The 27,421-nt window shown below is 47.2% G+C and overlaps 1 protein-coding gene across 17 annotated transcripts in view; it reads left to right on the top strand.

Annotated features, from left to right (window-relative positions):
• Window positions 1–27,421, top strand: part of SFI1 (SFI1 centrin binding protein) — an 85,025-nt gene that overhangs the window by 54,182 nt on the left and 3,422 nt on the right. For 10 of the 17 annotated variants that reach the window (XM_030860865.3, XM_030860863.3, XM_030860862.2 and 7 more), the window contains 15 exons: window positions 1,533–1,630; window positions 3,078–3,144; window positions 6,383–6,513; window positions 18,184–18,265; window positions 18,583–18,761; window positions 19,454–19,529; window positions 20,033–20,128; window positions 20,541–20,617; window positions 21,449–21,551; window positions 22,768–22,864; window positions 25,312–25,472; window positions 25,903–25,977; window positions 26,532–26,606; window positions 26,698–26,874; window positions 26,948–27,210. In XM_030860865.3, the coding sequence (XP_030716725.2) occupies window positions 1,533–1,630; window positions 3,078–3,144; window positions 6,383–6,513; window positions 18,184–18,265; window positions 18,583–18,761; window positions 19,454–19,529; window positions 20,033–20,128; window positions 20,541–20,617; window positions 21,449–21,551; window positions 22,768–22,864; window positions 25,312–25,472; window positions 25,903–25,977; window positions 26,532–26,606; window positions 26,698–26,874; window positions 26,948–27,210 (1,757 nt within the window). The remainder of the gene's footprint in view (window positions 1–1,532; window positions 1,631–3,077; window positions 3,145–6,382; window positions 6,514–18,183; window positions 18,266–18,582; window positions 18,762–19,453; window positions 19,530–20,032; window positions 20,129–20,540; window positions 20,618–21,448; window positions 21,552–22,767; window positions 22,865–25,311; window positions 25,473–25,902; window positions 25,978–26,531; window positions 26,607–26,697; window positions 26,875–26,947; window positions 27,211–27,421) is intronic. The other 7 variants (XM_060310083.2, XM_060310086.2, XM_060310089.2 and 4 more) reach the window with 7 other exon arrangements.

Genomic DNA, 27,421 nt, shown 5'->3' with positions numbered 1-27,421 from the left:
TGCCAGAGGCTAGAGAAACTCTTATTCTTCTCTTGTTTAATCCCATTTTTTTATCTGTTTGCTAAAAAAAATTGATAGTTGAATCAGAGGTCAGGGACTGTGGATTCCAACCTTGACCTAGGGAATACACTTTAAGTTTTGCATTCCAGGAGGCTTTGGTTATGTTTGCACTGTGAGTCTGTTGTCTTTAGTGGTTAAACTTACCTGAGGGCAACAAACATTCTATCTCCCCCTGTAGATTGTGTTTCTGAGTGTAGGAGAAAGGGGCATTCTAATTGTGAAAATGTTCAAGCATACAGAAAAATATAAAGAATAGTGTAATAAACCTCTATTTTACCATCTAAATTCAACAATTGTTAATATTTGCTCTTTTTTCCCAAATCATTTCAAAGTAAATTACAGACATTATGACACTTTTACACCTAAACATTTCAGTATGCATTGCCCAAAAGTAAGAACATTTTCCTGCATAACCACAGTATCATTATCATCCCTAACAAAATGAACAGTAATGCTCTAATATTAACCAATACCCAACCCATATTCAAATTTCCCCAGTTGCCCCCAAAATGTCTTTATAGCTGTTTTATTAAAACCAGGATTCAATTAAGGATTGATGGCTCACTCTACATTTGGTTATGTCTCTTAAGACTCTTAGTCAATAACAGTCCCCCCACCCCCACTTCTTTTGTTTAACATGTTTATTTTTTAATTGTAAAATACACAGAATTTATCATCTTAACCGTTTTTAAGTGTACAGTTCAGTGGCATTAAGTACATTCACATTATTGTGCAACCATCACCATTATCCACGTCCAGAACCTTTTTCATCTTGCAAAACTGAAACTGTGAATTAAACAATAACTCCCATTCTCCTTCTCCTCCCCCAGCCCCTGGCAACCACCATTCTCCTTTCTGTCTCTTTGAATTTGACTGTTCTAGGTACCTCATATTTACAGTATTTGCCCTTTTGTGATTGGCTTATTTCACTTAGCATAACGTACACTACCTTTCTTAATAACATTAACCTTTTGAAAAGGAATGCCAATTATTTTGTACAGTCTTCCATATTCTCCAATTTTCTGTTTCATTCTGACGTCATTTGATTTTCCTTTTTCCTGTGTAGCTCTTATAAACTAGAAGTTAGATCTAAGGGCTTGATTGGATTGAAGTTAAACACTTTTTGGCAAGACTACTTTATAGGCAGTAGTAGGTGATAAGATCAGTTTTAACTTCTAAAATGGCTTTGTCTTCCATGGGGCCCAGATTAGGAATACCTTCTTCATTCTGATTTACATAGATTTGGTAGATCCAGCTTTTTGCCTTTTATGTTGGCCCAGAATAATTCCATATTGCTTGGCCATAATTATTTTGCAAATCTTTTATATGTTGGGTGCTCCAAATTGAGGTAATTACTGCTTTGGGGGAGCTTACAGTCTTCTGGAGTTACAGATTTGCTAACTAATGGGTCAAGAGAGATCATTTTACCTTTTGCCTTAATCAACTTCTGTTTCCTTCCTGTTTTGCTGCAGCTACTGCACAGGTTCTGGAACCTCTGGCAGTCTCAGATTGAACAGAGGGAGGAAAGTGAGCAGCTCCCCTTCCTGTGTGCTGCCTGGGACCACTACAGGTAGGGACTGTGGCCTTCAGGCTCCCCAGGGGCCCGTTGTGACTGACTGGCTGGTCTCCAGGAGTCATCATCACCCTCAGTGTTACTGCGGCAGATTGAGAAAGGCCCTGCTGTAAACCAGTGTTCCTGAGCTTGCCTTTTCCTTTTGGTTGATGGGATGGGAGGTAGAATGAGGATGTTTGTGCTGGTGCTCGGCTACCACTGCCTCAGTTTTCAGATGTTAGTGACGTTCCATCGTGGAATGTAGGCATTGATAGTGTTACAGAGACGGCCCAGGCAAGTGGGTGTTTGTGGCTTGGTCTTGGAGGGTGTAGAGTGTGTCCTCAATTTTTTAGACTTAATCATTCAGTTAAAATAAATAAAAGCACCACATGTCCACAAGAAAAACTCAGAATATATAGGAAAGAAGTAGAAAGTTAAAAATAAAGTATGCCTGGACCCCTTCCTTCGACCCCTTAGTCTTACTATTCAGAGGGAACCACTGTTCACTTTCTTGCTGCAAGAAATGTTCGATAGTGCTTCCCTGGTGGCGCAGTGGTTGGGAATCTGCCTGCCAATGCAGGGGTCACGGGTCAGGCCCTGGTCCGGGAAGATCCCACATGCCTCAGAGCATGGGCCCGTGAGCCACAACTGCTGAGCCTGCGGTCTAGAGCCCGCGAGCCACAGCTACTGATCCCGTGGGCAACAGCTACTGAAGCCCATGCGCCTAGAGCCTGAGCTCCGCAACAAGAGAAGCCACCGCAATGAGAAGCCAGAGCACCACAATGAAGAGAGGCCCCTGCTCGCAGCAACTAGAGAAAGCCTGCACATAGCAATGCGGACACAATGCAGCCAAAAATAAAATTAAAAAAAAAAAAAGAAAGAAAAGAAATGTTCGGTAAACCCTCTCCCAAGAGTATAATTAACTTATTTTGCATAGTTGTAGGTATAATTTGGGGGCACTTTTTAATGAGTCAGTGAGAATCACAATATTTAACTGAGTCAATTTGGAGTTGTCAGGATGTATCATTATTCTAAATCCTGGTTTATAAAGCTGAATGTGGTTCTCACTCTCAGTATCACTGTGTGAAAGCATGTCACAGACCCAGGTGGTCCTAAACAGGCCCCAGAGTTTGGCCGTAAAATCAGAAAATTCAGGATATTTGGGGGATTTCATACATATTACCTGAGTTCCAGAGACACTGTGCTTGGTGGTCTAATTACCTTTACAAGAAAGTTGTCAAATTTTGAGGGCAAGCCACAGTCCAAAGTCGAGGTGGGGGTTTGGCAGATTTCATGACAGAAAACAGGTTCTTATTTCCCTTAGAATGAAACCCCTGGGGTGTCTTTACCTCTCAAGAGGTACCTATGCCCAGATTTACCTTCCTTAAAATCAAAACAAAATTCTGAAAACCTGAAACCTGAAAGTGGGAGGGCAGTTACCTTGGTGTTATGTGTTTCATTTCAGAATAACATTGCTACGCAAGTGTTTCCAATTGTGGTTACAGTATACTCAGAAGAGGCGATCCCAGCAGGTATGGAGTTCCTCAGAGCAGGGAGCTCTGTTGGCTTACATTCTTGGATGCGTTTGCTTTGGAAAGATTCTCGGGAAAGGCCTGTACCAAGAGGTCTGGTGTTCTGATTTGGAAGAGAGGGTACTGTGAAAAGCTCAAAGGTATCTGCCCCAGACCCCCCCAGGGATGTCAGAAAGTCTGCATAACTCCTGTCCCTTCATCTGCTTTGAAAATGCAGCTGCTCTCTGAAGGTGGTGAGCGTATCAGCCATTCCATTCACATCTTGACCCAAATTGTTGATTATATTACTCAGCCAGCCCCTCCTGAGACCTTCAGGAGATGTTGGGGAAGGTGCAGAGCCTGAGTGCCATATCCCAGAGCTAAATGATGTGAGACACAGGTGCCCACAGTGGTGGGAGGAGGTGGGGGTCAGGCTGAGTGATTAATGAAGGCAGGTAGAAAAAGATGGATTCAGTTCCATTTAAGAAAGACTTACTGAGCGGCTGCTATGCCTTAGATGCCAGGCCAAGAACTGAGGATACAGCTGTGATGCAAAGCAGGCAAAGTTCCTGCTCTCGGGGGGCTTGTAGTTTAGCCCCAGGGTGGCTCTAATGATGGTAGGTAGCGCTGAACCGAGAAGGATTTTCCAGGCCACGTTCAGGCTCAGGGGAGTGTGTGTTCAACTGATGATGTCTGCACAGGCCTTGCAGTGGGAGGTAGACTACGCAGGCCTCTGTTTGGCCATCCCTGCGGTGAAACAGGGAGGACACAAACAAAGCTCCTCCTGGTTATTTTTGTGCTGTCCTCTCCACCCCCTCCTCTATCTGCTGCTCGAGTCTAACAGTGAATCTAAAGAGTTTGGCTGGCTCCTCAGTTTTGGGAGGCATACAGACTCCTTTGGGAGCTGGTTCTATCTACTTCTCTCCCTATTCCTGTTACCGCTCTGCCCCTTCACAGCTGCACTCAGTCAAGCTGCCGGTCCTTCCCTGAATATTCTCTGCTAGCTCCTGCTTCCCAATCTGCCTGCTGCCCTTTCAGCTCAGGTGTCACCTCTTCCCCCTGCTCCACCCCTCGTGCAGCTTTCTCATAGCATGTTGTTGGCTGGCCTCCCTCCCTGCCAGGCTGGGGGCTCCTTGAGGGTACAGCCTGTCCTGCCTCATTCTTCTCCTGAACTGTTGACAAAGGGTAGCTGCTGACTAGTATTTGGATGAGTGAATGAACACACGAGTGAACAAACAGATGAGCTGCCGGTGATTGCTTCAGAGTTTTCCCCAAGGATCACCTCAGTTCTTGGTGTTTGGATGGGGCTAACCCAGGGTATGGCTTGTTTTTGTGTCACCTTTGCCTTCCACACCTAGAAAATGTTTAGAATTGGTACGTTCTTTCATGTCCCTTTGGATTATGTGGCTGTTTCGGAAAGGACATTGCCACTGGGTCTCTTAAGCTCATTGAATGCAAGCACAACAGAATGTGAAGAAAGAGCCCTTTTAGAAAAAGAACATGAGCCCCAGAGTTGAAAGGTTATGTTTATTCAAGGTGGAAAAGAAGCAAAGGGTCTCATTTAGTTTCTCCCTGAAAAAAGGGATCTCCTCGACCCTGGCGCCCAGCACTGGTAGAAGGTCGAGGGTCAGAGTCCTTATCTCTTACAGGGCTCCAGCACGGCCTGCACAGTGAAGGTCTGAAAAATAGTAAGAGCCCTGCTCAGCTGTTGTTTTGGTTTTTTTCAGCTGTTGTTTTTTAAAAAATCTTTAGCTAACAATCTGAATGTTATCTCTTGGTTTAGATATCCAAGGAGCTCATCAGTTCCTTCTATTTTAGGAAAAGATAAAAATATTATTTATTATGGGTTTCTTTCTATTTAAAAAGTAATATATAAAGAATGGCAAGAATGTTAATTGTTGAAGCTGGGCAATAAGTTTGAGGGGATTCATTATACTATTGCTTCTACTCTTGTTTACATTTGAAAATGCCCATAAGCAATATGTAGACATCACAGAAATTTTGGGAAGTATAAGAAGACATAAAGAAGAAAAAATTAAAACACCCATAATCCTGCCTCTTAAGATGACATTTGATGAGTAAACCTGGTATTTTTTTTCCTCTGTGTGGGTAGGAATGTGTGTACCCATGTGTTCACAAACACACACATAGGAATGCTTGTAGTTTTCGTTGCTCTGTAAAAACTCACCCCAAGCTCAGTGGCTTAAAACAACTACCATTTTATTATGCTTAAGGATTTTGTGGGTCAAAAATTGAGACAGGACATAGCAAGGATGGCTGGTCTCTGCTCTGTGATTACTGGGACCTCCACTGGGAAGACCTAGCGGTAGGGGGTTAGAGTCATCTAGAAGTTTCTTCACTTACAAGTCTGGTTCCTGGGCTGGAATTACTTGAAGATGGGGCTCTACTGGGACTATTAACCAGAGTGCCTGCATATGACTTCTCCAAGAGGCTTGGGCTTCCTTACAGCATGGTGGCCCCTGGGTAGCCAGACTTCTTGTGTCGCAGCTCAGGGCAACAAAAGTGAGTGTTCCAGTGAACAAGACAAAAGCTGTGTGGCCCTTTAAGACCTAGCCTGGGAAGTCACTTAGTGTCACTTTCGCTATACTCTACTGGTCAAAGTAGTCACTGTCCACCCACATTCAAGGGAAGGAGGATGAAAGAATTTGCAGTCCTGTTTTAAAAGCCACCACACGTGTATATGCTTTTCCTCCCAAATTTTGGATCATGGAGGCATATATAGTCTAATGTCAGTTGTCTGTCTTCTTACTAATGTATCAGTGAAATTTATAATTACATTCAAATTAAAAGAATCTGTACTACAAATAAACATTATAAACAAAATCAAAAGATATTTTACAGGGTAGGAACAAAATTGATAACACATGAGACAAAGGACTAATAAATTTAAGGTTGAAAAAGCCCATATATATCAGAGTTAAGATGCTGACAATCAGTAAAATGGGCAATGAGGATGAACACTTAGGCCATAGGAAAAAAGTTTAGATAAATATATATCTATACACATACATAGACAAATGTATAAAGAGATGCTTAACTCACTTTTAATTAAAGAGAAGCATTTTCACCTATCATATTTCATTTTTCACCTGTCATGTTGGCAAAGATTAGAAATAATGATTTTCATTTTAAAAAATGTTTGTGTAGGAAGCATCCCTTCCTCGAGAGTGTGACCCTGAAAGGTCTTTTTCTTTTTAATGTAAAGTACAAATAAAGGTCATTCATTGTTTTACTTTAGCTGTTGCAGGCCAGAGCAGACAGTCACTTTCAGCGGCGAGCCCTCCCTGGGGCCTTCCAGGCATGGAGAAGGCTCTGGCAGTGGCACCAGCAGGAGAGAGTCCTCTATGCCAGAGCAGCACGCTTTCACAGGTACACCATGCGGCTCCTGTCTGCCCTGGGCCAGGTGTCTCAGGTTCAGTTCTGCCACCCACATAGCCATTTGCTTTGTTTCTTAGCCTGCCAGTCCCCTACACCCTGGTTCTTCCTTGATTTTCAATAATGTGGGCTCTTTGAGCTCATCTAGCAGAAAAAGACAGTATTTCTCCTGGGAAAACTTGTGTCTATCTGTGTAGCAAGTGCTTTCAGAACAGCCCTGGTTTTATGCCCGTTCCCTCGTTACAAGCCGCAGTGAGCCGCATTAAAGCTGCCCATTAGCTTTCTGGATCAGAGTGTGGTTGGACCTCGCATCGCCTTGGCAGGCTTTCTTGAGCGTGATTTCCCTGAAATGCTTGGTTCCTGTTCGGCTAGACCTGGCTTTTTGAAGTCTTGAAATTATCGTTGTCAACAAAATTAGAACAGGCAAGGAACAGAGCTCCATCCTTTTAGCTCTCACAGGGGCAAACTTGCCCAGAGCTAGGTCCGTGCTACCTATTGGTGGAATCTCATGAAGAGATTATTAATGACTAACTGTTGGCCACTGTGGTGGGTGCGGTGTGATGGGAAAAAGGAAAATATAGAAGCTCATTTGCCTGTGACATCATCATCTTCACTAATAATTTCCTTGTCACAGCAGTCCTGAGAGAACAGGTTCAAAGTGATAAATGACTCACCCGTGTAGCAACCATTAAGTGGCAGAGCTAGGGTTTACATTCAGTCTCCCTGATTCCAAAGTCCAAGTACTTGCTACTGGATCAAGAGGAATATTTTTTTGATGACTGGGTAGGAACTTTAAATCTTGATGAGGAAGAGAGACTGATATACAAGGGACAATTGAAGAACAATTCAAGAGAATAGACCCATGTGTCCTCAATGGTGTCAGCACAAGTTCTTCCAAAGCTCAGAGCTGGTGCTGAGGGAAGTGCCCTGGGGAGGCTGTCTGTGAGCTGGGGGTGAGGATGGCTGGCGGGATGAGGAGGGCCAGACTGAGGGGCTGCCTGCTCCTACAGGTAGATGATGGACAGGTGTTTGAGCAGGTGCATGGAACTAGTACGTTGACAGTTTGGGAGTTTGCCCTGAGGACAGTGTGCATCAACTTAGGACAGTGAAACAAGGGGGAGGGACATGCATTGGGAGAAGTTGCAGTGAACTTGGCTTTGGAGGACTCTGAATGCTGGTTTGAGAGGATCAGCCAGAACCCTGGGCTCCTTACACGAAGTTCAAGATGTTTCTAGGGGGTGGCCACAAGGAAAAGTGGCTGACGTGGGCTAGCACTTACCTCTGCCCCCTCCCCTGCAGAGAGCAGCTGCGCCTTTCCTTAGTTCCTGTGTTGAGGTCTAGTGTAAGATTCATTCAAAAAATGGCTTCACTACGAAAACACACACATACACACCCCTTTGTTTTCTTTACAAATGAGTCATGTTTGGTTCTATTGCTTTTTCGTATTTTGGCATGTTGTGGGGACCAGAAATTGAGGGTACCTTCAAAGCAGCCAAGAGGAGCTCCTAAAACGGCTTTTGCTGGGGGGCAGGCATGGGTGAGTTTAGAACCATCACTTGAGACAAGAGGGTGGAAGGTGAATCAGAGGCAGGAAGTAGCACAGAGGCTTGAAGGATGGCGAAGAGGATCTAGGCGTTATTTTTTTCGGGTTTAGTGAGATCTTTTTAGAAAAGTTAGTTTTTCAGGTTCCCACCGTCCTGGTTCACAAGAAGGCAGAGTGATTGAGAACCTGGCCTAGAAGCCGACAGGCCTGCCCGAATTCCGACCCTTGCTCCATGCTTGCCAGCTCTGTGACCCTGAACAAGTCACTCAGTCTCTCTGGGCCCCAGTTTCCTCAAGTTTAAAATGGAGATGATTTGATAATAGTCCTTATCTCACAGGGTTGTCATGAAAACTAAGTGGGATAATCCATGTAAAATACAAGCAGAGTGCCCAGCATAAAATATTAACTGTCCCCTGACCCCTAGAATTGATTTGTGACTCTTAGGGTAAGTTAATATCCATAGGTTTGGTTTGGAGTTTAGCAAATCAAAGTTCTAAATAAATGTGTATGTTCTATCTTTCCATAATTCTTAGGGTAGTTAAAAAAATATTTTAGGAATACGGATGGAATTTATGGTGGAATCTCGAATTATGAATAAAAATGGTAGTTTATTAACCTGCCAGTGAAATATTATACTGAGAATGAGACAAGACTGGTTTGCCTTTTTTTTTTTTAGTTGAGCTAAAATTTACATACAGTGAAAGGTACAGATGTTAAGTAAAGAGATTGATGAGTTTTTACAAATTACATCTCTGGATAATCAACACCCCAGTCAAGATACGGAACATTTCCATCACCCCAGGAAGCTCCTTCAAGCCCTTTTCCAGCCAGTTCCTATCCTGCATAAATAACCACTGTTCTGATTTCTGGCATTCTAGGTTAATGTTGCATGTTTTTGAACTTTGTACAGCGGGATCATGCAGTACGTACTCTATTGTGCCTGCAAGTCTTTTAAAGTTCAGCGTAATGTTTTTGAGATTGTGCCAGGTTGTAGCATGTATCTGTAGCTGTTTTTTATTTGCCGAGTAGTATTCTATTGTATGAATCTAAGACAGTATTTTGATCCATTTTAACAGAGGAGTTGTTTCCAGTTTGAGGCCATTATGCGTAAGGCTGCCGTGAACGTTTGTTTTAGTGGAATATGTTTTCATTTCTCTTGGGTAGATACCAAGAAGTAGACTTCTGGATCAGGGGTGGGTTTATGCTTAATCTTACAGGTGGTTGCATCATTTTATGCTCCCACCAGCAAATCTGAGAATTCTGGTTGCTCCACATCCTCACCAACTTTGTTTTTGACAGTCTTTTTAACTTAGCCGTTACGGTGGGTGTGGAGTGCTGTCTCATTTTCCTGATGACTAATGATTGTCCAGCATTTCTTTAAAGCCTAATGAGCCAGGAACAGAAGCCTCTGTAATTTGACCAAGTCAGATTGATTGCCAGGAAGGAGGGAATTCCAGAGGAACTCTGGATTGCTGCTGTACCTGAGGGAAGGGAATTTGTAATATTTGGGCTCCCACTGAAGGAACTGAGGAGACTCTAAGAGAAACAGGGATCTGTTTTGGATTGATTGCTGTTTCTGAGGCAAGTTGAGGAGGGACTCACTAGGGAGAGCTGTCATGAGTATCCTCAGGAGTGAATGGACATAGCAAAGCTTGTCTGGGGCATCACTGGTGAGGAAGCAATAACAACCCAAAGAGGGAGTCCTTGTGGCATCTTGCATGATGTTGAGAGAAACAGTGTTTCTTTGCAGTTGGCTTTCTGTGTGACTGATGAATGGTAGACTTTCTTTTCAATCTGAACTGATTTTCATTCTTTGAATACCAGACAGGTTTTGACTCTTTCAGCCTTTATCATGTGCTCATTGACCATTTTATATCTTTTGTGAAGTGTCTGTTCAAGTCTTTTTCCTCGCTTTTTAAAAAATTGGGTCATATGTCTTTTTAAAATTCTTATTGATTTGTAGAAGTTTTTTAAAAATATATTCTGGTTCGTATTATTTCTTTTATTGGACTAGGTATTAAAAATATTTTCTTCCAGTGTGGCTTGCTTTTCCATTTTTTTTTTTTTTTTTTTTTGCTTTTCCATTTTTTAACAGTATTTTTTTTAATTGAGAGCAAAGTAGGTGGTTATATATGTACTGAAATGAATTAATATATATATATATTTTTTTTTCTTGATGAGTTGAAGTGTTTAATTTCGATACAGTCCAGGGGAACTTTCCTGGTGGTCCAGTGGTTAAGACTGTGCTTCCAGTGCAGGGGGCCCGGGTTCAATCCCTGGTCAGGGAACTAAGATCCCACATGCTGCACAGTGCGGCCAAAAAAAAGAAATTAAAAATAATGATAAAAATTAAAAGTAGAAAAATTATATTGTGGTGGTTTAAAAAATTTTTTAATACAGTCCATTTCCTCAGTTTTTTTCTTTTATAATTAGCGATTTGGGGGTTCTCTCTAAAATAATTTGCCTACTCCAAGATCTCAAAAGATATCTTCCTACATTTTCTCCAGAAGCTTTCTAGTTTTAGCATTTACATTTAGGTCTGTGATCATCTTGAATTTTTTTCTGTATATGGTATGAGGTAGGAGTCAAGGATTTTTTTTTTTCTGTTCTTCAGTTTTTTCCAGCACCATTTCTTTTTTTAAAAAATATTTATTTATTCATTCATGCATGCATGCTGTGCCAGGTCTTAGTTGTGGCACACAGGATCTTTGTTGTGGCATGCGTACTTCTTAGTTGCAGCATGTGGACTTCTTAGTTGCAGCATGCGGACTTCTTAGTTGCGGCATGAGGACTTCTTAGTTGCGGCTTGCGGACTCTTAGTTGCAACATGCAGTCCAGCACCATTTCTTGAGATTTGCATTCCCGCATTGAATTGCCTTGGCACCATTGTTGAAAATCAACTGGCCATTTTTTTTTTTTTTTTTTGCGGTATGTGGGCCTCTCACTGTTGTGGCCTCTCCCGTTGCGGAGCACAGGCTCCGGACACGCAGGCTCAACGGCCATGGCTCACGGGCCCAGCCGCTCCACGGCACATGGGATCTTCCCGGACCGGGGCACGAACCCGTGTTCTCTGCATCGGCAGGCGGACTCTCAACCACTGCGCCGCCGGGGAAACCCGGCCATATATGTTTGTATCTATTTCTGGACTTTCTTTTCTGTTTCATTTATCTATGTGTTTAATGTGTTTATTCTTATGCCATTAAGATACTATCTTGATTACTGTATCTTTATAGCAGGTTTTGAAATCAGTTTATTCTTCCTGGGATTTTGTTTGGAATAACACTGAATCTGTATAGATCAATTTAGGGGAGATTCGATATCTTAACCATATTGAGACTTCCCATAAAAAGAACTTGGTACATCCTCCATTTATATAGGTTTTCTTTAATTTTTCTCAGCAGTGTTTTGTAACTTTGTATTGAAGTTATGTATATATTTTGTTAAATTTATTCCGAAATATCTAATTTTTTTGATGCTGTTGTAAATGGAGTTACTTTTAAAATTCATTTTCTAATTGTTTGTCCTAATATATAGAAGTACAGTCGATACCTTGAGTTCCATGACCATTCTAAATTTCTAAATTCACTTACTAGTTTTAGTTCATCCTTCCTTCCTTTTAAAATTGCATAGGGTTTCTGCATAAATAACCATGTCATGTGTAAACAAAGGTAACTTAACTATACTTCTCAGTCTGTATGCTTTTTTTCCCCTCTTATTGCACTGGCTAAGATCTCCAATAAGGTATTGAATAGAAGTGATAAGAGGGTACATACTTGTCTTTTTCCCAGTCTTAGGGGGAAAACAAAAGTAGTTAGTATTTCACTGTTGAGGCATTAGCTTTTTATAGATGCCCTTTATTAGACTGAGAATGTTCCCTTCTATTCTTAGTTTTCTGACTGTTTTTATTATGAATGGTGGATAAATTTTGCCAAATGCTCTTTCCACATTTACTGAGATGATCATATAGTTTTCCTGGTTTTCAAATGTTAAATCAACCTTGTATTCCTGAGACAAACCCAACTTGGTCGTGATGTATTATCCGTTTTACATATTGATTTTGGTCTGTTAATGTTTTGTTAAAATTTTTTACATATACTTTCACAAGGGATATTGATCTATAGTTCTCTTGTAATGTTTTGCCTCTATTTTCTGAAAGACTTTTTAAGGTTGGTATTATTTCTTTAAATTTTTGATGGAATTTCCTAGTGAAATTATCTGGGCCTAGAGTTTCTGTTTTTTCTTTTTTTAATTTAAAAAGGTGCCCTTTATTGTCTGTAGAATCTGGAATGATACCACCACTTTCATTCCTGATTTTGGTAATTTGTGTGTTTTCTCTTTTTTTCTTGATCAGTCTTGCTAAGAATTTGTTTTTTTAAAAAGCCAACTTTTGCTAATTTTCTTGTTTATTTTTCTTTAATTGATATAAGCTCTTTATTTTGTTCTTTCTACCTAGATTTTTAGTTTGACGTAGTCCATTTGTTTATTTTTGCTTTTGTTTCTTTTGCCTGAATGAGGTGTATCCAGAAAGATATTGCTAAGACCAATGTCAGAGGTTGTACTGCCTGTATTTTCTTCTAGGATTTTTATGGTTTCAGGTCATACATTCAAGTGTTTAATACATTTTGAGTTAATTTTTGTGTGTGCTGTAAAATAGTGGTCTAGTTTTATTCTTTTACATGTGGTTGTCCAGTTTTCTCAACACTATTTTGTTTTTGGTTTTTTTTTGCGGTATGCGGGCCTTTCATTGTTGTGGCTTCTCCCGTTGAGGAGCACAGGCTCAGCGGCTATGGTTCACGGGCCCAGCCACTCCGCAGCATGTGGGATCTTCCCGGACCCGGGCATGAACCCGTGTCCCCTGCATCGGCAGGCGGACTCTTAACCAGTGCGCCACCAGGGAAGCCCTCAACACTATTTTTTGAAGAGACTATCCTTTCTGCATTGTATGTTCTTTGCTTCTTTATCATAAATCAGTTGTCCATATATGTGTGGATTTATTTCTGAGCTCTCAATTCTGTTCCATTAATCTGTGTGTCTTTTTTTTTTTTTTTCCTGCTAGTGCCATGTTGTTTTGATTAATATAGCTTTGTAGTATAATTTGAAGTCAGGGAGTATGATACCTCTAGCTTTGTTCTTTTTTTCTCAGGATTGCTTTGGCTTTTCGGGGTCTACCTTTTGTATTTTTTAAAGTAGTTCTAGGAATTACAGTATGCATCATTAACTTATTACAGCTCTATTTAGAATACTTTTTTTTTTTTTTTTTTTTTTTTGGCTGTGTTGGGTCTTCGTTGCTGCACATGGGCTTTCTCTAGTTGTGGCAAGCGGGGGCTACTCTTCGTTGCAGTATGCAGGCTTCTCATTGGGGTGGCTTCTCCTAGGTGTGCGGGCTTCAGTAGTTGTGCCACGTGGGCTCCATAATTGTGGCTCACAGGCTCTAGAGCACAGGCTCAGTAGTTGTGGCACACGGGCTTAGTTGCTCCGTGGCATATGGGATCTTCCTGGACCAGGGCTCGAACATGTGTCCCCTGCATTGGCAGGCGGATTCTTAACCACTGTGCCACCAGGGAAGCCCTATTTAGAACACTACTGTACTACTTCATGTTAAATGTAAGAACATAAAAATAGTAAAATTCCTTTCCTCTTTATCTTGATGGTATTTGTTGTCATATATTTTGTGTCTACAATACTTTTTACCCAATACAATGTTACTATTTTTGCTTTAAACAATCAGAATTATTTTTTTAAAATAAGGAGAAGAAAAAATATAGTCTTTTATATTTACCCACATATTTTACATATCTGGTGTACTTTGTTTCTTTTTGTAGATTTGTGGGTTTTATTTGTATCATTTCCTTTCATCCTGAAGAAGATCCTTTGGCTTTTTTTTTTTTTTTTTTTTTTTGCGGTACATGGGCCTCTCACTGTTGTGGCCTCTCCTGTTGCGGAGCACAGGCTCCAGACGCACAGGCTCAGCGGCCATGGCTCACGGGCCCAGCCGCTCTGCAGCATGTGGAATCTTCCCGGACCGGGGCATGAACCCGTGTCCCCTGCATTGGCAGGCAGACTCTGAATGACTGCGCCACCAGGGAAGCCCTCCTTTGGCATTTTTATAGAGTACAGGTTAGCTGGAGATGAACCATCTCAGCTTTTGTTTTATGCTCATTTCACTGTCTCATATTTAAAGGACTTTTCCCTGGCTACGGAACAATGAGTTGTTTTCTCCATCCCCTCACTTCCAAGTGTTTTTTTGTTTTGTTTTTTTTTTTTAACATCTTTATTGGAGTATAATTGCTTTACAATGGTGTGTTAGTTTCTGCTTTATAACAAAGTGAATCAGTCCAAGTGTTTTTAAGACAGTGTTCTGTTGTCTTCTCACCTCCATTATTTCTGATGAAAAGTCACGTGTCATTTGTATTGTATCCCTGAATGTAATCTGTCTCTCTTCCTTTCCTTTTAAGATGTTCTTACCAATCTTTGGTTTTCAGCATTTAGGGTGTGATGTATTTAGGTGTAGTTTTCTTATGTTTGTCCTGCTTGGGGTTCACTGAGCTGCTTGGATCAGAGGTGTCACCCCACCCCCACTCCAACCAAATTTGGGAAGTCTTTTATTTCTTCATGTAATTTATCTACCCTATATCTGCTCTTCTCTCCTTCTGAGACTCAAATTATACTATGTTAGACCACTTAATATTGTCCCACAGGTCACCGAGGCTCTGTTCAATATTTTTCTTCCCTTTTTCTCTCTGGTGTTTGGATTGGATACTTTTCTCTTGATCTGTCTTCAAGTTCAGTGGTCTTTCTTATGCAGTTTCTAATTTGTAGCCCATCCAGTGACTTTTCTACTTCAGATATGGTACTTATCAGTTCTGGGATTTTCATTTGCTTCCTTTTATTTTTAAAATTGTGGTAAAACATGTAACATAAAACTTACCATTTTATATTTTAAAAGGTGAAGTTTGCTCAGTATTTTATGTATTTATTACAATCACAAAAGAAACAACCAAACAGGAATTGTAATTATTAATTTTTTAAAAATATAAAATTAGTTTCATTTTGGTGTGAAGAACATGATTTTAAATATTTCAGTATAAAGTGGCAAGATTTCTGTAAAGGTAATTAATTGTCTTGTCAATTGGTGTTTTTGTCTACTGTATCGTTTGATAGTTGGAAGTATTTCAGTCAAAAATGAGTTGTGGGGGACTTCCTTGGTGGCGCAGTGGTTAAGAATCTGCCTGCCAATGCAGGGGACACGGGTTTGAGCCCTGGTCTGGGAAGATCCCACATGCCGCGGAGCAACTAAGCCCATGTGCCACAACTACTGAGCCTGCGCTCTAGAGCCCGCAAGCCACAACTACTGAAGCCCGTGCACCGCAACAAAGAGTAGCCCCCGTTCGCCGCAACTAGAGAAAGCCTGTGTGCACAACAGAGACCCAATGCAGCCAAAAATAAATAAATTCTTTTTTAAAAAATGAGTTATCCACATAGCATCACAGCAGACAGTAAAATAAAAGCTGAGAAAATGGAAGGAAAATGTGGAGAAGAGAGGAATGGGAAAGAATTTATCTTTTAATCTTAATCCGTGAATGTCTCTTGGACCTAAAATAAATAAGTTATATGTCTTAATAGCTATTATTATACTGAAAGGAAAGACTTGCCAAAAGGATATAATATTTCTTAGTTCAAAGAGAAGTTACGTTTTCAAGATGCTTAGTTGATTAGTCTCCTCAAATCTTTCCTCTTCAATTTGTTTGGCTTTATTTTCCATTTACTTTTAAATTAAAACATGTATATATACATATGCATCTATTTTCAGTTCTAATAGTCCACTGAAATAAACTCTGAATCATTAAGATAATTTTTTTTAAAACTTACCATTTTAACCATTTTCAAGTACACAATTCAGTGGCATTAAGTACATTCACAATATTATACAGTCATCACCACTATCCACTTTTAGAACTTTTTCATCATCCTAAACAGAAACTCTGTACCCATTAAATAGTAACTTTTCACTCTCATCTACTCCCAGCCCAGGTAACCTCTAACCTACTTTCTGTCTCTGCAATGCCTATTCTATGTACCTCACGTAAGTGGAACCATAAAATATTTGTCATTTTGTGCCTGACTTAGTCCACTTAGCATGACATTTTCAAGGTTTATCCGTATTGTAGCACATGTAAGAATTTCATTCCTTTTTATGGCTTAATAATATTCCATTGTATGGACATACCACAATTTGTTTTTCCATCCATGTGTTGATAGATAGGTCAGGTTGATAGATAGGTTGTTTCCACCTTTTGGCTATTGTGAATAATGCTGCTGTGAGCACCTGTTTGAGTCCCTGCTTTTAATCCTTTGGCTATATACCTAGGAGTGGAATTAGTGGATCAATATGGTAATTCTGTGTTTAACTTTTTGAGGAACCATCAAACCATTTAGTTCTTTTTTTGTAGTTTGTTTCTCTTATGAGAGTCCCTGTCTGGTAACTAAGTTTGTTCATCTTTTCATTAAAATACAAAACTTACATATAATAGCTCTTTTTAAGTGTTTGCCAATTCCAACATTTGGGTCATTATTTTCAGCTTCTTTTCAATGTGTTGCATTTTGTTCTGGCAGGTGACGGTTCATGTTTATTCTGGTGGTTCCTGTTGATCCTGTCCAGTGTGGTTTTATTCTTTCTTTGTGTGGGTCTTTTTTGATTTTGTATTCAGGGTTAGGGCATGACTTTTATTCTTAGGGCCTAGGCTTTCTGAGTCTGAGGTTCCCAGGGAGGTCTCTTCACTCTGACTAGGCCAGAACTCCCTCTCCCAGCCCTGTCCAACCTCTGGTATCTCCATTCATCTCTTAGCTCTGCAGCAGCTGCTCTGCTAGGGCTCATGGAGTCTGCTTGTGCAGCCTCATCTGTGGAGGGCACAAGGTGTCCATGAGCGTGCCTGGGGGTGGGGTAGGGTCACTACCGCCCAGGCCTGGGAAGGCCACACATGTCCACCCAGTTCCTCCTCTCTGGTCTCGAACTCCAGTCTCTGCCTCAGCTCAGTGAGACTGTCGTGCTCTCCTTGGACTCCCTCCCCTGCCCCCAGTGCCCAGAAACTGCCCCCAGTAGAGGGCCTGGGCGGCCAAGGGGCTAACCTTGCATGTTTCCCATCTCTTAAGTATCACGTGTGCATTGCCTATTGCCCAGTGCCTGGAAGCAGGTGCTTCATATAGCTTGTCCCATTTTGTAATACACATGGCTGGAGGGCAGGCCTAGGACCAGTTGCTGTGTCGTGGTTGGAAGTGTTTTGAGTGGTGTGTCTGATGGGTTAAATGCCAGGGGAGCCGTCTTCTTCTGTCCCACAGTGTCAGTCCTGATGGCTTTGCCGAGACACATCCCCTGCAGGCTGTTGACCAGTCATCCCAGTGCTGCTTTTGCAGGTTTTGATGTCATTATGGTGTGCAAGTAGGCAAAGGTGACAAACCTGTCTCCCTCTTCACCTCACCTGGAATACTTGTTTAAAATTCCATTTCCTAGGGCCCAGCTCAGCTTTGGGGGTCTGGCATCTGTTTTTTTTGTTTTGTTTTGTTTGCGGTACGCGGGCCCCTCACCGTTGTGGCCTCTCCTGTTGCGAAGCACAGGCTCCGGACGCGCAGGCCCAGTGGCCATGGCTCATGGGCCCAGCCGGGCCCAGCCGCTCCACGGCATGTGGGATCCTCCCGGACCGGGGCACGAACCCGTGTCCCCTGCATCGGCAGGCGGACTCTCAACCACTGCGCCACCAGGAAAGCCCTGGCATCTGTTTTTTTAACTACTTCCCCCAAGAATTTGTATAGCAGCAGCCTGGCTGCTCAGCATGGACTGGAAAGACTTTCACTGTGAGCGTTGAGCACCATTGGTGATTCAACGTGGGGTGGATGAAGAAATAGGGTCTCAAAGTCTGAGTCTTTTTTGTACCGTCTGGGTGAGGCCAGAAATAATGTGGAATGTGTTGGATCATTTGTGGGGTTTTTGTCTATTGTATGCTTTCCTTCCTCCCCACCTAGGCTTATTTCGCTCTTAATGGAAGCGTATAAAAGAAAAAATCCAATTATTTGGAACTTCTCATTCTTTTGGAGTTGTTTACTCTTACTCATTTGGGTTCTTTTAGGGTGATGTTAGAGAAGCGGTTGTTTGCACTTTGGTGTCAGAAGGTATCTCAGCATCGAGAACACCGCTTGGCAGAGAGAATGGTAAGTGGTTCTCCCCTAGGAGGTACTGGGACCGGGAGGACCTGCTTCAAGCCTTTGCACTCACTGCCTCCCCTCCTAGGACGCTATCCAGACCCAGACCCACCCTGAAGGGCGACCTGCCTGTGACCAGGACTCATGAGGCAGGAGCAGGGTCTGGGCATCTGTTTCCTTTGTCAGTGGAGTTTACAGATGGCTTCTGGGCCAGAGCAGCTCCTGCACATCCAGTTCTTCTGCCTTGGTCATCCTTTGTGGCCTGCAGACTCCCTGGCTTCTGTGTCGCCTCCTACTTGACCCATTCTGATCTCTCCCTGCCGCAGGCCATACTCCACGCAGAGCGGCAGTTTCTGCGGAGGTCCTGGTCCATGTGGTGCCAGCAAGCAGTAGCACATCGCCTGGAGCGGCAGCGACAAGCAGTGGCCTGTGCCCACAACCGCCTCAGGTGGCTCAGGAAGGCTTTCTGTGTCTGGAGAGAGAGTGCCCGAGGGCTCAGAACAGAGTGAGTGGCCGCTTCTGCCTTTGAAGCCCTTCCCAGGTCAGGGCAGCTTTGACTGTAGTAGCAGCACTGAGCATCAGTCTGAGGGGTCGTGTTAGCGTAGACTCTGGTCTTAAGTTCTGGAAATTCAACTTGAAACAGTCTAAGCAAGACCAGGGCTGTAGGGAGAGGCTCCTGGGGCACCACATGGATCTCTGGACTCAGGAACTCGGCTGGTCAGATGTGCCTGTGGATCTTAGGTCCTGTCCATCAGCTACATCCTGCTCACTGATTGGGGCCCATTCGAAGCAACCGTGCCCAGGGGCAGGTCGTGGCAGTTTTTACCTCGCCATGTGGTTAGGGGCCAGGGCAGGTGCCCCTCTGTTCCCTGCAGGCGTCATCCTGCCTTGGTTCCTCTCTAGATCTACTTCATGCTCTGAGGGTCTCTCACCTCTCAAACTCTGGCCATATTTAACCTCCTCTTCAGTTACCTATTACCACACGAATACAGAGCCCTGTGAAGTTGTCCACAAAAATTTGATTTTTATGTGTGCTTTTCTGGGTGGAGAACCTAAATCCTTTGGCAGCTCTTCTGAAAGGGTCTTGGTTCCCGTCCATGTTGAAGAACCACTGAGCAGGGGCCAGGGGCTGCGAAGGAGTACCCCTCGAGAGGGCCTTTGGAGGACCTGGGTTGAGCACTGACTGTCTCCCCACAGGAGGACGGGCAGGGCACGGGCTGCACGGTTCCACGCGGCACAGCTCCTGTGTTGGGCCTGGAGCAGGTGGAGGGAGGTGAGGCTTTGGCACAAGTGCGGCCCGCGTGGGGTTATGGGCAGGTGGAGCCATGTGTCAGGCTCAGGGCGAACATACGGTCTCCTCCACGGTCCCTCGGAAACCACCTGCTTCTGAGTGTGGGGAGGAGGCCAGGGTGCAGGTGCAGTGCTAACCTGGTTTCATGAGATGATTGGCTCACAGTTCCATGTTCTGTTAGCTGCCAGGCTGTTCTTCCGTAACGCTCTGAATTTAAAGTTCCTGATCTAACTGGTCACAGGCATCCTCTTCAGGATGAAAAATGTTGAAGCTGAAATTGGTCAGCGTTTACCCGCAGCCAGGCACTTGCTCCCTGTGAGCCTCACAAACCCCTAAGAGGAGCACGTTTATAGAGGCAGATGCTGGGGCTCGGAGGTTAATAAGCACCTTTCCCAAGCTCCCCCAAACGAAGTGTGAAACGGAGGCACGTCTGAGCCCTCCTTGGCCCTGGGCCCACAGCAGCCAGCTGTCTCCTGTGTCCGCAGCGCCTGGCCCTGCACAGTGCCGAGCAGCAGAAGCTGATGCGAGCCGACCTGCATCGCCAGCACACCTTGCTGTACAGGGCGCTGCAGACCTGGGGGGTAGGAGATGCTGCTTTCCTCCAAATCTCCTTGCCTGGTAGGGAGGGGGATTCTGGAGGCTTTGTTTCCCTTCCTTGTTCTTCCTGCCCCTCCCAAAACAGAGTAATAATTCCACAAGACTCAGGGCAAGTGCCCTGGCCAGTGGGTCTTAAACTGCAGAGCTAAGTTCTCCCATCCTTGCCCAGGGTACCAGCCTTACCACCAGGGGGACTCCTTGTCAGGGGTCCAGTGGTTGGACTCACCAGGTGAGAGCTTAGCAAGTCATCTCCCTGTTGTTGGGTGGGCTCCTGCCCGCTCCCCGCCCTCTGTGGTAAGCGCTCTGGGCATCACAGCCCCTGTACCTCTGCGGCTGCCTGAGAGTGGGGAGTGGTGTGGGCCTGGGGTAGCCTCCAGTCCTCCTGGTCATCTGCAGGTTTACCAGAGCCGGGTGCGGAGCGTCCTTCAGGAGGTGGCAGCCAGGGAGAGCCGGCACGAGAGGCGGCTGCTGCGGTGAGTCAACATGGCCCCAGCCCAACCTGAGGAACAGGGAACAGACTGCAGACCCGGGTGGGTTGGGGGCCCTGACGAGGGCCAGGCGATGGGGCCTGGCTGCCTCGTGCTGCTCAGAGCGTGGCTTTGGCTTTTCCACAGCAAGCACTGTTTCCTGGGCCCCTCATGTCTTGCACCCACACTGTGTGCAGAGCAGGGCCTCTGGGAAGCAGCTGAGCCATCTCCTGCGTGTCTTGCTCGTCTGAGCGCCTCTCCCTGCCCAGTTCAGACCTGCAGGATTCGCCTTTTCACCTCCTCTCAGCTCCCAGTCAGTCCCCCCACCCCCGGCTCTCCAGGCCTTTGTCCCAGCCTCTGGGACCATCTGTGTCTCTCACACCCGTGGACTCACTTATACCCCTCGGCTCCACTGCCTCCGAAGCCTGTCCCGCAGCTCCTGCTGAGCCAATCTCTAAACTACTCCCTCCCTCATTTCCGCTCTTTCTTTTCCTGCCTCTGTGTTTGTTCAGCACATGCTGTTCCAGGCTGCCCGTGCCCTTCCTCCATTTTCCCCGTCTCCACCTCTCTTATCATGGATGCATCACCTGTGTCATCGTCACCTGGAAACGGCTTAGCGTTCCCCGTGGTGCGTGAATGCACGAGACTGCAGTGCCTGTGGTGCTCCCATGGCACCTGCACAGAGCAGCTCAGCCGTGTGCAGGGTGTGGAGTCAACGTAAACGTGGCTGTCAGCGCGACAGATACACTTGGGCACAGGGAGACCTCAACTCAGGACCAGGCTGAAGAGCCTCGCACTGTTCACATCCATATCACCCTGTCCCCCCATGTACCACAGGGGTGCATTACGTCGCTGGAGAGAGAATGCCGTGGCCCAAGCGGACGAAGCAAAGAAAGCCTCTCGAGCAGCAGCTCACTACAGAAGGACCCTGTGCTCCAAGGTGAGCCCTGGCAAGCCAGCTGGTCGCCAGGAGGTGGGGGCCGTGTTCCTGTGAGGGGTGGCGTGGGGGGTGGCTGTGGAGGTTTGAGCTGAATGAGGAGCCTAGAAAACGAGATGGCTCCCTTCTCCACCACACACAGCTGTGCCCGCAGGTGGGTTTCTTCATTCGTTTATTGTACTGAAGTATGGACCAATATCCGTTAAAACAAAAGCATGGCATGTAGTGAGTATGAACCAGCTCTTACCAGAACCAGTATTTCCCACACACATGGAATTTTCCGCTGGGACAAATCGTGTAAGTCACCACACCTCTGTCCCTTTGTGTGGGCATAGGATGCTTGGGTGCCCCCTTTCCCCCATCCTGCTCATCGGCCTTGCGGGATTCGTGACTATGCGGGCTTTCTGTAGAGCATCCAGGAATGTGAGATCATTGGTCATTGTTGCTGGGAAGTGGCCCCCAAAATGCCACTTGGTGTGGCCTGGGCCCACGTGCTGGGGGAGGGACATGGCTATGAGAAGAAGACGTGTCACTAGACAGGAGACTCAAATGACATGACAGAGGTGGTCCCTGGACTCTGGGGTGTTTTAGAAGAAAGCACTTCGCTGGGAGCCCCGCACTGGCAGGCCGGGACTGGTGCTGACAGCTTTGGAGCCTCCACAGATGAGTGTTAATTACACATGGTCAGGGTGCAGTCTGCTCTCAGGAATGCTCCGAGGCCAGCATGTGTGTCCCCTCCCCCTGGAAGGACGGTCAGGACTCTGCTTGGCTTCAGGGCTCAGAAGGGAGGAGGCCTTTGTGGGGGGATTCAGTTCGTGACTGTTTGGGGAGCAGGCGTGTGATTTGTGTTCTGCTACTGTGTTCTGGTTCTGCTACTGTGTTCTGCTACTGTGATTTCGTATGTACCTCATATGTGAAAGTGCCTGAAACGTAAGGCTTCCATTTAACAAATAGTAGAATGAAAGCCCACGTGAGGACTTGACTTCTTCGTGACATGGTATGAAGTTTAGCTCCTCTGGTCCCGTCACCTGAGATACAGGGCTTCCAGCGAGGGTGCTGGGCATGGTTGCCCGCCATCTGCGCGGACGGCGGGCGCTTTCTGGAACGTGTGTGAGTGCCGTACACCTGGCCTCATTCCACGAGGAGCTGCCTGCAGAGCTGGGGTGACCCCGGGGAGTCGGGACATGCCGTGATCACCCCTCTATTCTTCTGCCCATAGGTCCTGATCGCATGGCGGGAGGCAGTGTCAGTGCAGATATACTACCGACAGCAGGAGGGCCAGGCTGTCAGGGACGCCCAGGTGGCGCTGAATAGGGGTAAGTGGGCCCGGAAGCTGAGGAGAGGCCTGTGAAGGACACAGCTTTCTTTATTCTCCCAAGGTGCTTCCCCTCAGTCTCTTGTCTCTTTCTCATGTGTATTAGCTTCCTGTTGCTGAGGTAACCAAGGACCACAGACTTTAAAACAACAGAAAATTGTTCTCTGAGTCCAAACTCGGGTGTCGGCAGGGCTGTGCTCCCTCCGAAGGCTCTAGGGGAGGCCCCTTTTCCTGCCTTGTCCAACTTCTGGTGGCTCCCGGCAATCCTTGCTGTTCCTCAGGTTGTAGACAGGTCACTCCAGCCTCGGCCCTGTTGTCACATGGCTGTCTTCCCTGTGTATCTGTGTCTCTCCTTAGAAGGACACCAGTCGTACGGGATTAAGGGCCCAGCCCCAGCCCACTTTAGCTGTCAGTTACTGCACTGCACCGACCCTCTGCCCAAATAACATCAGCTCTGAGGTTCCAGGATGGACGTGAACTTGGTAGGGAGTAACTATTCAGTCCAGTACATCTTCACTTTCTCTTCCCAACTGATTGCCAACCAGTTTATATTAAAATGAAAGACCAAGGCTTGAGACCTACAGAGAAATGCAGACACGGAGCTGGAACGGGGGACTTGGGGGTTGCCGGGGTGGGGCGCTTTGATGGGAAGGCGGCGGCTGCTTGTCAAGTGAGCCCCGTCGTGTCAGAGTCCGCTTCCTTGCCCGTTTAGGGAGCAGGGACTTGCCTGGTTGGCACCAGGTAGTCCCGTGACCTGCCGTACAAACAGCCTGGGAAACGGTCCAGATGGAGCCTCTGTTCAAGAGACGCGTGGAAACAGAGGCCCTTGGCTCTGCTGCGGGGAGTCTGATGCTCTAAAGAGGCAGCTCCTATTAGAATAAATGAGAAAACAAATGGAAATGGTTTAAATCAGACCAGAGAGAAAACGGACCACGTTGTTAAATTGGCTTAATAGCATTTGTTCCAGGACAATCCACTTAGGTTTGGTTCTGACTATTTTCTTGTGTTGATGAACACAGATCCTGCTTCCCCCTGAATGGAATCCTGGGGTCCAGAATCCCGCACCTGGTCCGCCCTCAGCATGCTTCTCTGTGTCCTCAGGCTGCCCCTTGCCCCGGAAACCAGGGCTGTGTTTCTAGTCATTCCCAGGAAAGATGCCGAGGGGCTCAGCCCGTCCCTGGCCTCTGCTTGGACCAGAGTTTTGGCACCGGCGCTGCATGGGCCTTCCAGTTTGGGTCAGGCGGCCACGGTGGGGAGGTGATAGGCACAGGACACAGCTAAAGCTTCTTCCCTCCGCTGGCCTGCAGGCGGCAGCTTTCCTTAGACGGGGTGGCAGCACGTGGCTGGCCCTGGGCTCGCTGTGTCCATTAGGGCTGGTACAGAGGACCGGGGAGACCATGTGAGAAGACACTGTGTTGTCAGCACACAGCAGATGTGCAGTCAGTACCTGTGGGACCATGTCTTGGCTTAATTAAGGCCTCTGAGTCTCAGGCACACCTTAGCGGTCCAGGGCTGGGCTAGGTGGTGCAGGAGGACAGAGTCGTGGACACTCACGCTGATCGGTGCTTGAGAGGTGCAGGCAGGGCCGCCTGCTGGCTATATGACCTCGGGCACGGCCTCCTCTCAGCCTTGGTGTCTCCGTCTGTGTACCTGCCTCTGGAGTTGATCACGAGGGTCCAGTGAGGCTAAGATATCCCCGCATAAAGCAGGACCTGGGAAATTTCAGCACTTAGTGCTAACGCCTCCAAGCTTGTGAACGTGGCTTTCCCTGCCCACCTCCGGCAGGTCCTGGAGGACAACCCCATCTTGGCCTCTGTGCCTTGGGGTCAGCTCTCTTCTGTTTTCTCTAAAAGAAACTTCTCTTGGGGCTGAAGAAGAGGAAAAAAATCAGAAGAGAGTGCTCGCTCCCTCAAGAGAGAATCTGGTGACACAGATGCAGTGCAGGGTGTGGCCCCTGCCTGCCTGTGGAGCCCGGGCAGGACACGGCCAGCAGACACCTTGCTTCTCCCCAGCCTGTCTCAGGCTGCCTGGGCCTCTGAGCCTCGTTTTCCTCTCTGGAAAATGGGGCCACTGCCTCCCACTCCCTCAGACCCAGGGTCTTCTCGTTCATGTGCCCAGCAGCATCTTGTGGGCAGTTCCGCTGGGGCCCTGGCACACCTGTGGTCGCTGTGCACAGGATTATGGCTGGGGGCGGGGGGTCCTTGGAGGGCCCAGTGGTAAGCAGCATATCTGGTTCCAGTCAGGGAGTGCATAGTCACTGAAGGTGGGTGGCCGGAGCTCTCCTCCCAGGGTGGCTACCGTCCACACGTGGTGTCTCACCGAGTGTGGGCTGACACCCTAGTTCTGTCCCCACACAGCCTTCTCCACCCTCTAAACTTTCACCATTGCATAGTCGTCCATATATTGATACTTCCTGCAAAAGAGCAAACTGACTCCGACCCGCCTTAGGCTGTCTCAGGATATGGTTTCGGCGCTGGAGGGACCGCAGCTGGAGCGCAGCCCAGCAGAGGGTCCAGATGGAGAGGGTCGTGCAGCATTACCGCCGGCAGCTGCTGCTGCAGGCCGTGGCCCGGTGGAAGGTGCACCATCTGAGCTGCATCAGGAAGAGGGTGAGGCAGACGGCAACCCCCCGAGTTCCCCTGTGCGGCGGGGCTGTCTGGGCCAGGAGACCGCATCGCGAGGAGGAAAGGTCTTTCCAGAAGCACTTACTGCTTCTGTTGTGGATGCTTGGAGTCCTGCGGGCACAAGGCTGCCCTTCTGGGTGTTCAGTGAAGGCTGGGGAAGCCGGCCTTCCGGGTGGAAGATGGCTCAGCAAAGAACTTGGTTCAGTGTGAACCATGCCTGTCAGAGCTGGGTGACCTACTGAGGCATCTGGGCACCCCTGTCTGGGGCAGGAGGCCCTTGGCTTCAACCAGGATGACTCCTGGTGGTGGGAGGATGGTTCACTTGGGCCTGGAGCCTGCACCGCCCACAGGGGCTCCAGGTGTGGGCACCTGGCTGCACTGGGCACACAGCCCCCTGTGCGCACGCTCTCCCCAGCTTCTGCAGAGACAGGCTGCCCGACTCCTGGCCCAGACACTCAGTCGGACCTGCTTCCACCAGTGGAGACAGCAGGTGGGAGCCATGGAGAAGCCCCTTCTCGCTCCCCCTCCTCCCGCTGCCTCCTGAGCCTGCCTCTAGCTCATCATTTCTCATACCACCCTCTTCCCAGGGTTCCCTCACCCCCAGCCACCTCCTGGCACCACCAGCTTCCTTCACTTGGAATCTGTTTAAAGCCAAGTCACTTCAGGGCCATGTTTCTACAGTGTCATGTTGAAAACTTGTCAGGGTAATATCCAGAAATGAATAGGAAATGCATTTTAGGTCTTTGCCAAGGCCTTGATAAAACACCCAGTGGGGCTGCGTCCTGCTTATTGGCCCTTCGTGGGCCAGGTCCCTCACCCTCGGGCCCGCAGTGCAAGCAGTCCTAGCTTTTCTCACTGGAGCCTGGCGCACTGCCTCACTGCTCCCGACCCCAGAGCTCCTGGCCTTTGTTCTTCCCAAAAGAGCTTCCTTGACCCCCCCCCCCCCCACCTCAGGGCAGGCCTGACTAGAGAGGGTCGGAGAGTGACCGGGGCCATGGGGTCAGGGTGGCCTCCCTAAGGAGACATTTCCTTTCTGGCCCGTAGCTGGCGGACAGGAGGCGGGAGCAGCAGGACACGGCGCGGGCCCTGTGGTTCTGGGCCTTCTCACTACAGGCGAAGGTAATGGGCTCCCTGTCCCAGGAGCGGACCGTGCCCCGGTGGAGGGAGCCTGAGCAGGAGGGCTGGGCCTCACCTCCTCTTTTCCCTGTAGGTGTGGGCTGCGTGGCTGGGCTTCGTGCTGGAGATGAGGAGAAAGAAGGCGCGGCAGGAGCGGGCAGTGCAGGCCTACCACCAGCAGCTCCTCCGGGAGGGCGTCACGCGCCTCCTGTGCTTTGCAGCGGGCATGAAGGCATTCCGGCAGCAGCTGCACGCCCAGCAGCAGGTGCAGGTGGGCCGGGGTCCCCCACCCTTCTGTGGGGAGCGGGTAGGCACAGCACGACCTGACCAGAGGCTGGTTGCAGGCGGCCCACAGTCTCCACCGCGTGGTCCGTCGCTGTGCCACGCTCTGGAAGAAGAAGGCGCTGGGCCTGGGCAGGGAGCCTCAGCCCCCTACGTCCACCGTGTGCAGCAGGAGAGTGACGTTTGAGGGTCCCCTTCCCAGCCACCTTGCTGCTGGGGCTGGCGATGCCTCCCTGGAGACCAAGAGGACAACAGCTCCTCGTGGGCTTCAGGGAGCTCTGGACAGCCTACCATCGGCTGCTGGGGACACCCAACTCCTGGAGCTGTGAGTAGCCCTTCCCTCACCTCTTCCTCCTCGCTTCCACCTGCGGCAAAGCTTGGATGGTACAGGAATGACACTGGGCCTCGAGGGTCATGGCCGAGCCACTCGGAACCCTCTGTACAGGATCCTGTGCCCCCATTCTTCGGCCCTAACCAAAGGGACCACAGCCTCTGTTCCTCCCGAGCGTGGGAGAGAATGTACGGTTCCTTAGCAA

Source organism: Globicephala melas, chromosome 13 (genome assembly GCF_963455315.2).
Source record: "Globicephala melas chromosome 13, mGloMel1.2, whole genome shotgun sequence".
Classification (NCBI taxonomy): domain Eukaryota; kingdom Metazoa; phylum Chordata; class Mammalia; order Artiodactyla; family Delphinidae; genus Globicephala; species Globicephala melas.
This window is presented reverse-complemented; position numbering and strand designations above follow the sequence as displayed.